The sequence below is a fragment of the Typopeltis vanoorti genome, chromosome 7 (genome assembly GCF_054136105.1).
Source record: "Typopeltis vanoorti isolate ZY-2024b chromosome 7, IOZ_Tvanoo_1.0, whole genome shotgun sequence".
In the NCBI taxonomy this organism is placed as follows: domain Eukaryota; kingdom Metazoa; phylum Arthropoda; class Arachnida; order Uropygi; family Thelyphonidae; genus Typopeltis; species Typopeltis vanoorti.
In genome coordinates this window covers 34,792,552-34,806,235 of record NC_143555.1, presented here as the reverse complement: position 1 = coordinate 34,806,235, position 13,684 = coordinate 34,792,552, and the positions used below count along the sequence as shown (strand labels likewise).

At 36.8% G+C, this 13,684-nt stretch overlaps 1 protein-coding gene across 1 annotated transcript in view; it reads left to right on the top strand.

Annotated features, from left to right (window-relative positions):
* LOC150104577 (methylthioribose-1-phosphate isomerase) overlaps nucleotides 1–11,255 on the top strand; it is a 147,141-nt gene extending 135,886 nt beyond the window's left edge. The window contains exon 6 of the mRNA XM_090395789.1: nucleotides 11,088–11,255. Coding sequence (XP_090251915.1) covers nucleotides 11,088–11,233 — 146 coding nt within the window. The 3' untranslated portion in view covers nucleotides 11,234–11,255. The remainder of the gene's footprint in view (nucleotides 1–11,087) is intronic.
* The last annotated feature ends 2,429 nt before the right edge of the window (nucleotides 11,256–13,684 follow it).

The window sequence follows — 13,684 nt, the reverse complement described above, 5'->3', positions numbered from 1 at the left end:
GATAAAGGATGCCAACTTTTTATATGGTCTGTAACAGGAAGTAAGGTCATATTTTTTGAGGATATTAGTTATTTTTTCAGAGGTGCCCTGGATGTAGGGGATAGTGATAGACTTGGTGTAGTCTTTATTGTGGACGGGGGAGGGTACATTCACCAACAATCCCACCACCACCCCTCACAACAATATGGGGTGATAAAAACACTATATAACAGGGCAAAATTAATCTGCTCAGATGACAAGGCCCTGACTATGGAACTAAATCACATCCTCAACACTTTCTTAGCCAATGGCTATAACCCCAAAAAAATCCAAAAAATACTACACCAAGTCCATCACTATCCCCTACATCCAGGGCACTTCTGAAAAAATAACTAATATCCTCAAAAAATATGACCTTACTTCCTGTTACAGACCATATAAAAAGTTGGCATCCCTTATCTGCTCTACCAAAGACCAACCACTTCCCCTAGACCTACCTGGTGTGTACCAGGTCCCTTGCAGCTGCAAATTGTCCTACTTTGGCCAAACAGGCAGAACAACAAATATCAGGATTTCAGAACACCAAGACTACATCCGGTTTCACCAGTACAGCCGCTCTGGGCTGGCAGACCATGCCTTAGATACCCACCATAAAATTCGTTGGAAGAAAACAAAAATAATCCATCGCAGCAAGTTTAAATACGAAAGATTATTCAAAGAATCTTCAGCAGCTCTAAAAAACGTTCCTAACCTCAACAAATTTGGGTGCATGAAACTGCCCCAAATTTGGGAGACTTTCATTACGAGAACTTCAGCCCAACTGCCAAGACTACCAAATTAGCCCGCAAGAGGGCACCATTAGGACTTTAGGAACAAAATTAGTTTCTTACTTTCTTCCTCATTTGCTTTGTTAGTTCCTTAGTGCACATACCATATCTTTATGTTCCTGAAGATGGCAATGTGACATTGCCGAAATATAGAAGTGATTCATTAAAGTTATCTTTAATTAATATACTTTATATGCATTGTTAATTCCGTAAATTAATTACCAGTTATAACTCCTAACTGATTTATCCTCATGACTCTGTGTATGCAGTCTGAACTGTTCTCTTTAAACACTCCTTGGCCATCTCCCATTCACTTGCTAATATCTCTCTGCTCCAAATTGTTATGCTATAGCACTGCTGCAAAAGTAACTCCTCAGCTTGTCATAATCACCCACCTTGTAATTCCACGTATACCTTTTATTAACAGAAAATTCTATATGTCTAGCAGTCTTCTGGATCAAGACCAAATGATCAGTTTCTTCATGCAGAGGCAGTATGCTTCATTGGTTATTGCCAAGTTCTCTGATGCTGTGACAGGTTCAAGCATTCCTGAAACTTGAGTCACTTCCATTACATGCTGTCTCAAGAGTTATCTCTTAGCAGCTTTATAAATTCCATTTCCTTCCTTTCCTGTGATCATTCCTCCTTGCAATTGTGGAGTGAATTAGAATAGTTGAAATTATAATAGAGTATGTGTAGTTCAGCGGAAGTGGCATTTGTATTCCGCAGCAGTAAGCTGCCTGAACAAAGACCAAGGTTCAATTCTAGACACTGGCTAGAGGAACTTTTCTAAGTCTTTCTTTGACTAGTTTCAGAGCTAGTCAGTCTCTGACACTGGAAAGCAGTTTTTTCCCCCATGGAAACTCGAGTTTTTCGTCCCATAAACTCAAGAAAATTGACTGCAGAATTCACACTATTTTCAGACAATAAATATTTATGATATTAGAATTAGAGACAGCACAAGATGGCAGCATTTGTCAGCTATCTCTCCACTGGATATTGTTTATAATTAGTGATAGTCTTGGGCCAGCTATCTCTGATTGACTTCTGGTTTGAACTGTCCCTCCAGTCTTCAGAAGTTAGATAGAGCTCAAATGGCCTCTTCTACTCTATGCTATAGGGGAGTAAAATGTGTTAGCATATTTATTTATTTAAAAAAAAATTTTTTTGATATGACAGAATAGTTCCCATATTCAAAAATCCTCAATTATTTGACTTGCACTCATCATCTTTATTTGCCAATGCATGCCTTTTACATTTTTTCCTTATCCCCCTCCCCTTCCAGCTGTGACCAACTATACATGGTTCACCTGTTGGCCTCTTTCTCACACTGAAATGAACTTCTCCTCTTTTTGACTTCAGCTCTTCTGCCATCATTAGCCAACCTCTCCTCCCATTATTTTCCTTCTTTCCTCTCTGAAAATATTATACCCATTGCATTTTATTCCCATGAATATATCATCTTCAGTCAACCAAGCATCACTAATGGTTATAACTTTTGGTGAAGTTAAGCTAACCAATGCCAGAACTCCTCTCCCTTATTTTGAATGCGTTTGACATTTGTATACATAAATTGCAATATGCCTTCATTCCACAACCTTCCTTATACCTTGTCTTGATTATTCTACTAAAGATAAGAACCTTAGGCTACATTTAACATTGTAATCACTCTCCCAAACATCAGACTAGCAGTATATATACAAGACAGTGTTCAAACCAGATATGGATCTGAGAGATTCATTAGAAATAAAGAACTTAATCAAAGACTAGACCACATATATGAGGGTTCTGAGAAAAATTAGGGGAGTGAACCGATGGCATCAATGGCACAATCATATTAAATATGAAGATATTAGAAAGAAGCTTGACACTATTAGCATTCAAGAGTGTGTGAACAGAGCTAACCTAACGTCAAATGGCCACTTATATAGAATGGGTGAGGATAGGTTAGCAAAACAGTTTGATGCCAAGATGGTAAGAAAGAGACCCACAGGAAGACCAAATTATAAGTGGATTGATTCACTCAGCAGCGTCTTAGAATCATGAAATGTTAGATATGACTAAATTGGAGTGCTCACAAGTAATAGAGTAATTTGGAAAAAAATTATTGATAGGAGATTAATAATAATGTAAACTTAATCATGTAGTTCTGTCATAGTAACATGAACACCCCTTGAGGGTAAATATCAGGAAATTGATGATCACTCTCCCACTTACTCCCACTCTATTCTAGGTTGCCTGGATTCACACTCACTTGCATTCTCCCTTAAACATTCTACTTTTCCTGACTCTGCACTTTTTGAACTGTCACAGTAATAGTTGCAGAAGACTCCTGAATATAATAAACCACCTGCCTTATGTAAGTAACCACTTATGTAACCACATGTCTTATGTTAAACCACCTGCCTTCTTTCCATCAAATGTCTTTATTTTTATTATTTTTCTTTCTTTTCTTAAAACAAAAAAGACAAGGCAACTCAAAGGAGCTGTATAATCTTGTCCAGAGCAGTCTTTTGCAAACATCCATGCCCATGGTGATATTCAAATCCACAACCTGTTGTTTGGAGAGTAGGTATGCTATTCAGTTAATCAACCAGGCAGGCAACTATCTCCATACATCCACAAACTCCACACCATTCTACATGCATAATCCGTGCACTGTCATTCACAATAACTGCTGTTTATCTCAGATCTCCTCTATCATACCATAGTTTAAGACTCACAACTTTTACTTTCTCTTTCGCTATGCTTATTTTCTTGTACCAGCATCCCTTTCATATATTGTCACTTACCACACTTTTCACCTTTTATATCATTAGTACCAGTCCAAATAATCATGTCTTTCACCTTTCCTCTTTGCATCCTGATGGCATCACTAATATCCTTAATTTTGGCTCTAGCAAAACAGGATTTCATCATCCTCTCCTCAAGAATTTTTCTAGTTATGGATTCACCATACAGAATTTGATTCTTATGCTCTTTCATACTTTGCTTTCTCTGCCCTCACATCTTTCCTTCTTTCACTTCCATGTCATATTCCTTGCCCTGTGTTTTTCCAAATGAATCAATGTCATGTTTTATTCTGTGGAAAACTCCACATAAGCACACCATCTCCTTCATCATGATCTGGTCATTCTCTTCATTCTGTTGTTCAGCTCACTGCTGCTGTTGGTCTTATTCTCCTTACACCTCTGGCACTAACTCTTGATGCACTTCTAACACACATTGTGTGTTAAAAGTGCATCAAGAAGTGAACACATTTCTCTCTCACACACAGCAAGCAAATTCTTGCATGTTGTACTCCCACTTCTAAACATTGGAGCAATGACATACAATATTATATACAGTAAACAACAATAAAAGCTTTTAAAACCACACAGTCCAGCAAACTAACACTCATAAATATAGTAATCCAGAAAAAATAATCAATTATGGCTAAATATTTTCAAAAAGAATTTATCTTTCAGCCCCCAAAATTTCAGTATGTAGCACCATGTCTTATGGAAGTTGTCTCCAATTTTCGTAGTAGGGAGGTTGTTGGATATGGACCGGGGGGGGGGGGGGGGGCAGTAGTGTCCTAATTTTGAAGTTATCCATCTATATATATATATATTTAATTTCCTATTTCATGTTTCCCTTGGATTTCAATCAATCGCTGATGCTAAACATACTAAAATCAGCTTGTCCGGACCAATCAACTTGGGAACTTTGTATTCTCTGGCTAGCTTGTCTCTTTTGGCTACACATAATTCTGCTGGACTTTACAAAGGTATTAGAATACCTTTATTAGAAGGAATGCTATTATGAGGGAGTTTCCGAAAAGTAAGGTAACACACTTTTTTTTTCTTTTTCTTGAGGATGTTTAATAGGAAGTTGAAATTATACACCAAGAAATAAGTGAACATGCACTACTTCTCCACAAAGTATCCAAATTTATTAATGCACTTGTCCCAATGATGGATTAATTTATCAATACGAGTACTGAAGAAGTCCGTGCCCACACCTAGTAACCAACATCATGCTGCTTGATGAACTTCCTCATCTGTAGTGAAATGCCTTCTGGAAAGGTGTTTCTTTGGGGTGGGGGAGCAAACAAATGGAAGGCTAAAGGCACTAAGTCTGGGTTGTAGGGGGGGGGGGTGGCAAAGTTTCCCAATGATTATAGGGAAATTAGTTATACTGTCATGCACCAAAATCGCACTCCTTATCAGGAGTCCTGCTCGTTGGCTTTTAGTTTGTCTATCATTGCATAGTAAAGCTGTGCATTGATTGTTCCTCTCTTCAGCAAGAAGTCCACCAACAGAATACCTTGGCAATCTCAGAACACTGTGGCCATTACTTTTCAGACAGTGGGAACAGTTTTGAATTTTTTGAGCACAGGAGGTTGCAGATGTTTCCAGGTTATGGATCAGTGACTAGGTGAGTGAGAAAATCCTGGCCTCTGTAGCTGTATTGCTGTGGCTGCCTTACGCTCCTCTGACAACTGTCTTAGGCACCCAATGAGAGCACACCTTTTGAAAGCCAAGGTCATCACAAGTTCGCCACTTGTGCAATTTCACTTGCCAATCTTCAAGAATGATGCCCTTAATGCATGGAATGTTGTCTTCTGTCATGCCCACTGAAGGCCTACTCACCCGATATCAGTCTTAATGTCGCCACAGTCCGCTTTAAATTCATTGCTCCAAAAACACACCTGCTTTTTTGACATCACATTTTCACCATGTGACATTCATGGTGAACGCCACTTGGTGAAGCCCCTTTTGCTTGCTAGAAATGAATAACTTCTCAGACACCACACTTGCATGATAACTGCTATCTTGAAACTTGAATTAGCTGCGAGGATATAGTAGCACCATACTGCAATGGCAGTCTTTTTAAATGTTATTAAAGATTTATCTGTCCACCATATTTTATCTCATTCCCCTTCACCATTATTAAGAGAAAAAAAAAGTGTTACCTTACTTTCCAGAAACCTCTTTTACATGAGTTGGTGCGAATGATAATAGATATGAATCTAGTGGCAGAAATGAGGGACACAACTGTCAAACAGATGCCAGAGAGTAGTATATGGTGGAGTAGAATTTACGGAGAATGAGGATGGCTGGTGTTGCAGTGGCTATAGCACAGAGTGCCTTGGAGCTCTGTGCTATAGCCACTGCTGCTTAAATTGTATATTAACTATATAGGGGCTGTTTAGGAAGGGTAGCATTCAGTTGTTTCCCACTGCTGCAACTGGGTATGGTGATAATTAATGATCAGTTTAATTTTCTTGATTAAATTAATTTTTTAAATTTAATCAAGCAATAAAGAAAATCAATTAATAATTAAGAAATGATTAAAAAAATTCATTAATGGGGTGGTGAATGTATTTCAAATACTGATACTGTGGAATTCAATAAGAAGGTGGGAGTGTATTGTTACATATAAGTAATGAGTTGTGTCCTCCCGAGATGGCATTAATGATTTTTGAAGTGTATGATGTGAGGTCGATTGAACAAAATACTTTGTGGGATGTAGCTATAGCCCAGGGAACACAGAGTAAGCAATCATTATGGGAAATTTTAATTTGTCACTGATCATGTATTCTTGACTTGGTATTTGGATAGATATGCATAAGTATCAGTGAGAAATGAATTTATGTGTAATTTTAAGGCAAGTGACTATAATAATATCTGAAATCAGCTAGGTGAAATTCTATGGACGGAAAAACTGAAAGGGAGCAATATCAGTGATGCACAATAGCTAGTTAAGAAATATTTATGAACAACAATGGCAAAATTACATTTCTCAAGTGGAAAAAATAACATGATTTAATGAAAAGTAGATGGCTGTTGAAATCAAACAGTAGCTGCAGATGAAAAAAAGAATTTCGATAAAAGTATAAACAGAGAGATGCAATCGCATGAGGAAAATAGGACTCAAACCAGGAAAGAAACTAGCATAGTGAGGAAGACAAACATGGAATATGAGAAGAAACTAGCACTGCGGTCCAACTAAAATCCCAAGAGATTCTTTCATTATGCAGCTGGTAGGAGGAGAATTGATTGTGAAAGAATGGGCCTGTTAGATGGAAATAGGTTTCTGGTGACCAGTGCAAATGATGCTATTTAATGAACACTTTATTTGGGTAGTTTATCCCAGAAAAGCAGGTTTTATTCCCAGAGGGATGGAAAGGGTTGGAGGTTTAGAAGTACATGAGGAATGTGTATTTCAAATACTAATACTGTGGAATTCAATAAGGAGGTGGGACTGGATGAGATTTTGTCTTGCGCTGAGGGGAACTGACATGTGCATTGACTTGCGTATTTTAGTGAAAGTCTATCTGGGAAAAGCCTAAGGAGTGGAAGGAGAATAAAATAACCATTGCACAATGATGGTAATAGAATTGAGGTGTCTAACTATAGACCAGTTTGTATTTCTTCTGCAGCTGTTAAGATTTTGGAAAAAATTAATAAGAGGTTGTATACAGAATTGGGCAGATGTAATATTATCTGTGAAGGTCACCATGGATTTGTTAAGGGACATTTTTGTTTCAGTAACTGCTTATCTTTTATAATAAAGAAACAAGTGCACTTTAATCCAAGACCTGTCTAAGAATGTTTGATTTTATTCTAGAAGGGGGGGGAGTAATCCCTTTAATAAATAGTGCCTCTCTTACAGACATATCCTCAAGCATATGCAGGTTTTTTTTCCCCAAAGAGATTTGACATGGTGCCACATGATAATGTTTATGGTTAGATATTAAATTAGTGAATTATATTGAAAATTGGCTGTCTGATGGATATCAGACAAAGTTCTGTGTGTAGAGCAGTATCAAGGAAATGGTCACAAGTGAGACTCCCTCAGGGCTCAGTACTGGAACCTTTGCTTTTTAACCTTTTGTCAATGATAACAGGGATTCAGTTATTTATGGATGACACAAATCTTGGAAGAGTATTAGTAGTGGCAATGTATACTATTACTAATTAGGTATTAGTAATAGACCACTATTACTAATATCTCTTAGTAATAGTGGTTGCCCTTCAAGAGGATTTGAATTAGCTGGGAAGATGAACAAACAAATACATTTCATCTTAATGCAACTAAATGCAGGGTAGTTGCATTTGGTATTCACTCGTGCAAGATCAGATACTCTACTGGTGGAACTATACTAGAGGCAGCAGCAAAGGAATCTTGGGGTGATGACTGATAAACATTTGAAGTTTAGAAGATATATTTTGAATGTGGTGAAACTAACAGAGGTTTGCCACTATGAGGACTCTGATCAGCAGAGATAAAAGTAATGATTCCATTATGTTCATGTATCCCTGTTCAGACATCTGGATTACTGTGCCCATATTAGGTTACCTGGATCTGAAGAGAGTGAAGTAACCTTGAAAAGGATACAGAGATTGATAACAAAGATAATACCAGGGCTGTACTGTGTAGATTATAAGGATAGACAGAGGACATGCAAACTGGGTTGGATAAAAGACGGAGGGATTGATATGATTGCGACATTTATACTTTTGAGATGTATTTACAGGATTAATGCTTGAGAGAGTTTTCATATAGTAGAACAGAAGTTAGAGCCATTCTTGGAAGTTGCAAATGGAGATGCTGAGCAAGGAGTAAAAATTGGCTTTTTGTACGTTGATTGGTTGTACATTCCATGGGCCATTATAGATGTGACTCCATGGAAGTCCTGAATAATAATAATTGGTATGAAGGAATGGAACAATGTCCATGAAAATCCCTATACAAGAGACAAATGCAGTAACTGTACATCTCTGAGAAAGCAATTCGAGGGAGTCTGTAAGAGAGGCACTATTTATTAAAGGGCATTATTTATTAAAGCCCTCCCTCTTCTAGAATAAAATCAAATATTCTTAGACAGGTCTTGGATCCCAAATTTGAAAAATGGTGTTCTAAGTTATGAAGATTGGGGATTATAAAGTGTTAGGAGTTGTGTTTTTAAATAAAAGCTTTTTTGGTGGGTGAGGAGGTTATCGATTTTTTTTTTTTTTTATGCCACAATAGGCTAGATGTGAAAGATAACGCAAGAAAAGAAAACTGATCCTGATTGGCAGTCATGGTATTATTGAAATCAAGAGTAAGTCAAGTAATTGATAACCACCTCGCCCACCAAAAAAAAAAAAAAAAAAAAAATCAGCTAACGCCTTTTTATTCCTGTATATGGGAGTAGGCGAGGCCATTTAGCCCTATCTAACTTTTGGAGACTGAGTGGGCAGTTCAATCTCCACTGGTACCAATCAGATAGATGACCCAAGGCTATCACTAATTAAGCGGTACATAGTGAAGAGAGACGGCTCAAATGTGCCGCCATCTCGTGGTCCCTAACACAATATATTTAATGTCTGAAATAATGTGGGTTCTACAGTCAATTTTCTTGAGTTTACGGGAGGAAAAACCCGCTTGCCAGTGCCAGAGATCGACTCACTTGGGAACCAAAAAAAGGCTTATAAAAATTTCCTCTAGTCGCCGACTAGACTTGAAACCAAGTCTTCCTTCATGTGGCCAAGCGCCGTGGTGTGCAAACGCCAAACAGGATCTTGCTTTCAAGACAGGTTTTTCTTTTGGTACAATTACACTTTCTGTAGTTTATCTTCTTCAACCATTTATAAAATGGTAAATAAAAGCAACAAAGGGAGCCAAGGAAATCTTCAGCCAGAGTGTATTACAGAGAAGGGTTCACCTTTGGTATGGAATATAAGACCTAATAAAAGCACCTATTTTGCTCATGTTATGGAAGACACCATGTATCATGTAGTTTGAGTAGTTGAGAAGAACTGTAGTTGTACAGGATGCAAGTAGAGGTTTAGTAAGGAATAACAGATAGACATTTTGATGCCTCTGAGTGGTTATGTATGTCATTAATGTTTGTATTAATGTTTGTAATTCCAACAAAATGGAATGTTTTTATATATTTGACCTTCAAGTTAAAGATTATAAGAGCTATAGAATATCATTGCCAAGTGTAGGTAAAGGGATAAGAAGAACGAAGAAATTTACTGACATTCTTTTTGAATAGCTGAAGATTCTAGTCTTTGAGGACTGAGGGAGGCTGTTCCAAAGAACAGAGGTAGATGAAATGAAGGTGGAGGATTAGTTTGGTTTGATAAGTTTGAAGGTAGATGATAAACGGTTGTTGACAAGTGGCTGGGCTTTGCAAGAAAGTGGAAGAAATAATCACCAGTTCAGTAGGGCATTGAACATGAAAGTATCTGTAAAAGTGGATATGGCAGAAACTGAATGTCAGTGAGAGAGAGGTCATTAATTAATCTGATTACCCTCTTAAAAGTATTTAGCAATACTAATGAAGTTATTAAATTTGCAATCCCTGTTTGAAACTAACATTATTTATTCTAAACCAGTAGCAGCTCGTGGCTTGAAATCGTGGGGGTGCTGCAACTTTCGAAATATACATACACACTGTAAGTACAGTGTATATGTGTTTGGATAAAATATCAAAACTATGGTAAAAATTTAAAAAAAATTAAACATGAAAAAATATTGTTTATTATCGATAAAATTATACGGTTTGGTATAATTCAATATTACTTAAAAATAAAATATATTCTTCTTGTTTTGTTTCATGAAAAAATATTATTTATTATCGATAAAATTATACAATTTAGTATAATTCAAAATTACTTAAAAATAAAATCCATTATCATAACCCCAATAATGTTCTAAAATAAAAACTATAATAAATGTTGTGTCTTTAATTGTAATGTCTAAATATTTAAAGAGATGGAGTAAACACGATAAGCACTATGAACACTCTACTACTGGTGCAAACTGCATATAAACAACAGTGGAACAGTGTGACAGACAGTGCCACATTACACTAATAGCTCGCATCTCACTATGACATGCCTATGCTTGTGCACATAGCAAATACTAGCAATATGACACTGTGGTAAACACAGTGCTGCTAGCGTCCTTCGCCCTCCTAAGTGCTACAAGATGGATTTTTATTATTTTTTATATAAAATAAGAGAATTGTATAGGATTGTTGATGATAAAATTAAATATTACAAGCAAATATAAATAAATTAATAAATATATTTATATATCGAGAAAAACTGGGGGTGCTGCAGTTTCGCAGTGCCTATGCACGAGCTGCTCTTGTTCTAAACTAATTTTAGTATGTTTATTTTAAGCAGTTATCAAAATTCAGATTTAACTAGTGTGAAATGCGCTGAATTTTAAAATACATGCTTGTTGCAGTTGTTTTATGACAAAAAATAGTTTCAATATATTTTATTTTTAACATAGGTATTGACTGTTGGAATCCAGCTTTTGATGTGACACCAGCAGAACTCATTACAGGTGGCATAATCACAGAAAATGGAGTGTTCCTTCCAAATGAATTAAAGAACAAATTGAATATTCTGGGGAGGGGGAATAAAATAGATATTTAAATAAATATGCTTAGCAGCTAAATTCAGTTTCTACATTTCATTAATGACAAGTATGAACATTGGGACTTTGCAATTTTTGTTGTTTGCAATAGTAGTTATTTGTTATTTCCTTTAGCTGTGTTTTACCTACTGAATGAAAAAAAAAAATGGTTGCAAACTTTGTAAGAATTATTACATTTTTTAAAACAAAACTGAACTAAGGATGTTGTTATTCCCAACTCATAAAAGGTTGTAAACCTGTAGTACATTCATATCATGAGTGGGCTAGGGATGTTTTCCATTTTTATTAATATTTTTATTAATTTTATATACATACATACATATATATATACATATATGTATATACATATACACACACACACACACACACACACACACACACATACATACTGCTTAGAAAGAAGTCAATGGACAGCATAATGTGTGAGGAACAAACAGCCATAGTGCACAGTTTAATAAGATGGACCTCCTTTCACTGCATTGACTTCATCAGTACTACAGGGCATACTTTTCCACAAGCGTACGATAACAATCAATGGGAATTTTGAACCATTCTTCTTCTTGTAGGCATGTAATGAGATCCTGGACTGTTATGGGGCAGTCATCCCTTGACCTCACGTGACACTCCAGTTAATCTCACAGGTGTTCAGTAGAATTTAGATCAGGGCTCTGTGGAAGCCAGTCAAGTGTGGTGATGTTCATGTCCACAAACCATGCAGTTACAGCATCAGCCTTATGACATGTTGCATTGTCTTGCTGAAAGAGACAATAGTCAGTTCCTTAGAAATGCCACAAAGCAGGAGTCATTGCATTGTCTATAATATTCAAATACCTCTCTCTGGGAGTTCAGTGTGTTCATAGCATCGAGGAACCATACCATTACTTGCTTTCTAGTGTTTAGTTTATTCATGTTATTTCCTGATGAAGTGAAACAAAGTAGTTCATGAAACTAATCAAAATAAAAACATACTTTCTATTTGACATCTTTATTTGTGGTTTTATACTGGAAGAAATAGTTCTAAAAATCTGTATAAAAACTTATATTTTTCCTGAATTTTAGGTATATAACCTGTTGCTTCCTCCTTCGAGAACAGTAGTTAAGGCTACTAAATTAACATCCAGAATCTTTTGGAATTTCTGACAGATAAGATCCCCAAATGTGAAAACTGTATTTCTGAGGTTTGATGGATTTAAGATTTATAAAGTTTTAGGAGAGTCTCCATGACTCATTTGGTATAGACAAAAAGGTTCCGCACATCATGAACGGAAATCGAACCTAGATCGGAAAGGCCTAGGTTCCATTCCCATTCCCATGATGTGAGGAAACTTTATTTGGTTTCTTTTGACTAAAGGTAAGTTAACTGGTCTCATACAGAGGTAGAGAGGGTTTTTTTGCCCAGAAACTCAGATTTTTCGTCCCTCAGAACAGGCAAACCAGCCCCATGAATATACACAGATCTACAGCCATGAATACTGCCATTAGGGGATGCAGCAGATGAGTGACAAGCCAGCTGCATTAATTCATCATAAACCCCTCGTTAGAGAACTCAACCCATCCTAAGGGACAGATGAGAAAGGGAAGGAAGGAAAGTTTTAGGAGTTGAGCAGGCAAAAAAGCAGCATTTTGAATGAAAGAAGATAAGAGTTTTTTGGAAGCTGAATATACTATGGATGTGCTGGCCTGTTTGTATCAGCATACACTAGATGCAAAAGTCAAGAGACCAAAACATAACCTAAGAAGAAAAAAACTGATTTTGACTACATTATCAAATCATAATCAAAAGTCAGGGGTAATGAAGTGAGATCTTTATATTTCAAGATAAAAGGTTGTTTTGGTAGCATTAAAATTTGCTAGATTATCTTCACCCCTCATATTGGAGGCTTAATGGATTGTATACAGCACTCAGAAAGGATTAAAACAGAATTTATTACTTCCTATATATTTCATCTCAGTAAATGAGGCATCTTCAGGGATTACAAAAAAACTAATATAACACAAGAACAAATAACACACAATACTAAGCCCAACCACATGGGTGACACTAAAGTCCTATCTAGGTGGAGCACCCTCTAAGGGCAGTTGTAGGTGGCCTGGAATGTAAAGTGGGGCCTCTGGTGATAAGCGTTTCCCAAATCTTAGGAAGCTTAATGCAACCATATTTGTTGAGATTCGGTTGATTTCTGAGAGCTGCTGCTGATTCTAAGAATAGTCTCTCTTTTTTTGAATTTGCTGTGGTGGAGCATGGTGGTTTTTTTTCCATGAGATCCTGTGGGTTGTATCCAAGACATGGTCAGCCAGGCCTGACTGACCATAGTCATGTTTGCAGATGTATGACTTATGTTCCTCCTGGCAGATAGTGGCTGATCTGCCTGTCTCTCCAAAGTATGCAAGTTTACAGGAACAGGGTACTTTATAGACTCCAGGCATTGAGAGAGGAGGGAGCTGATCTT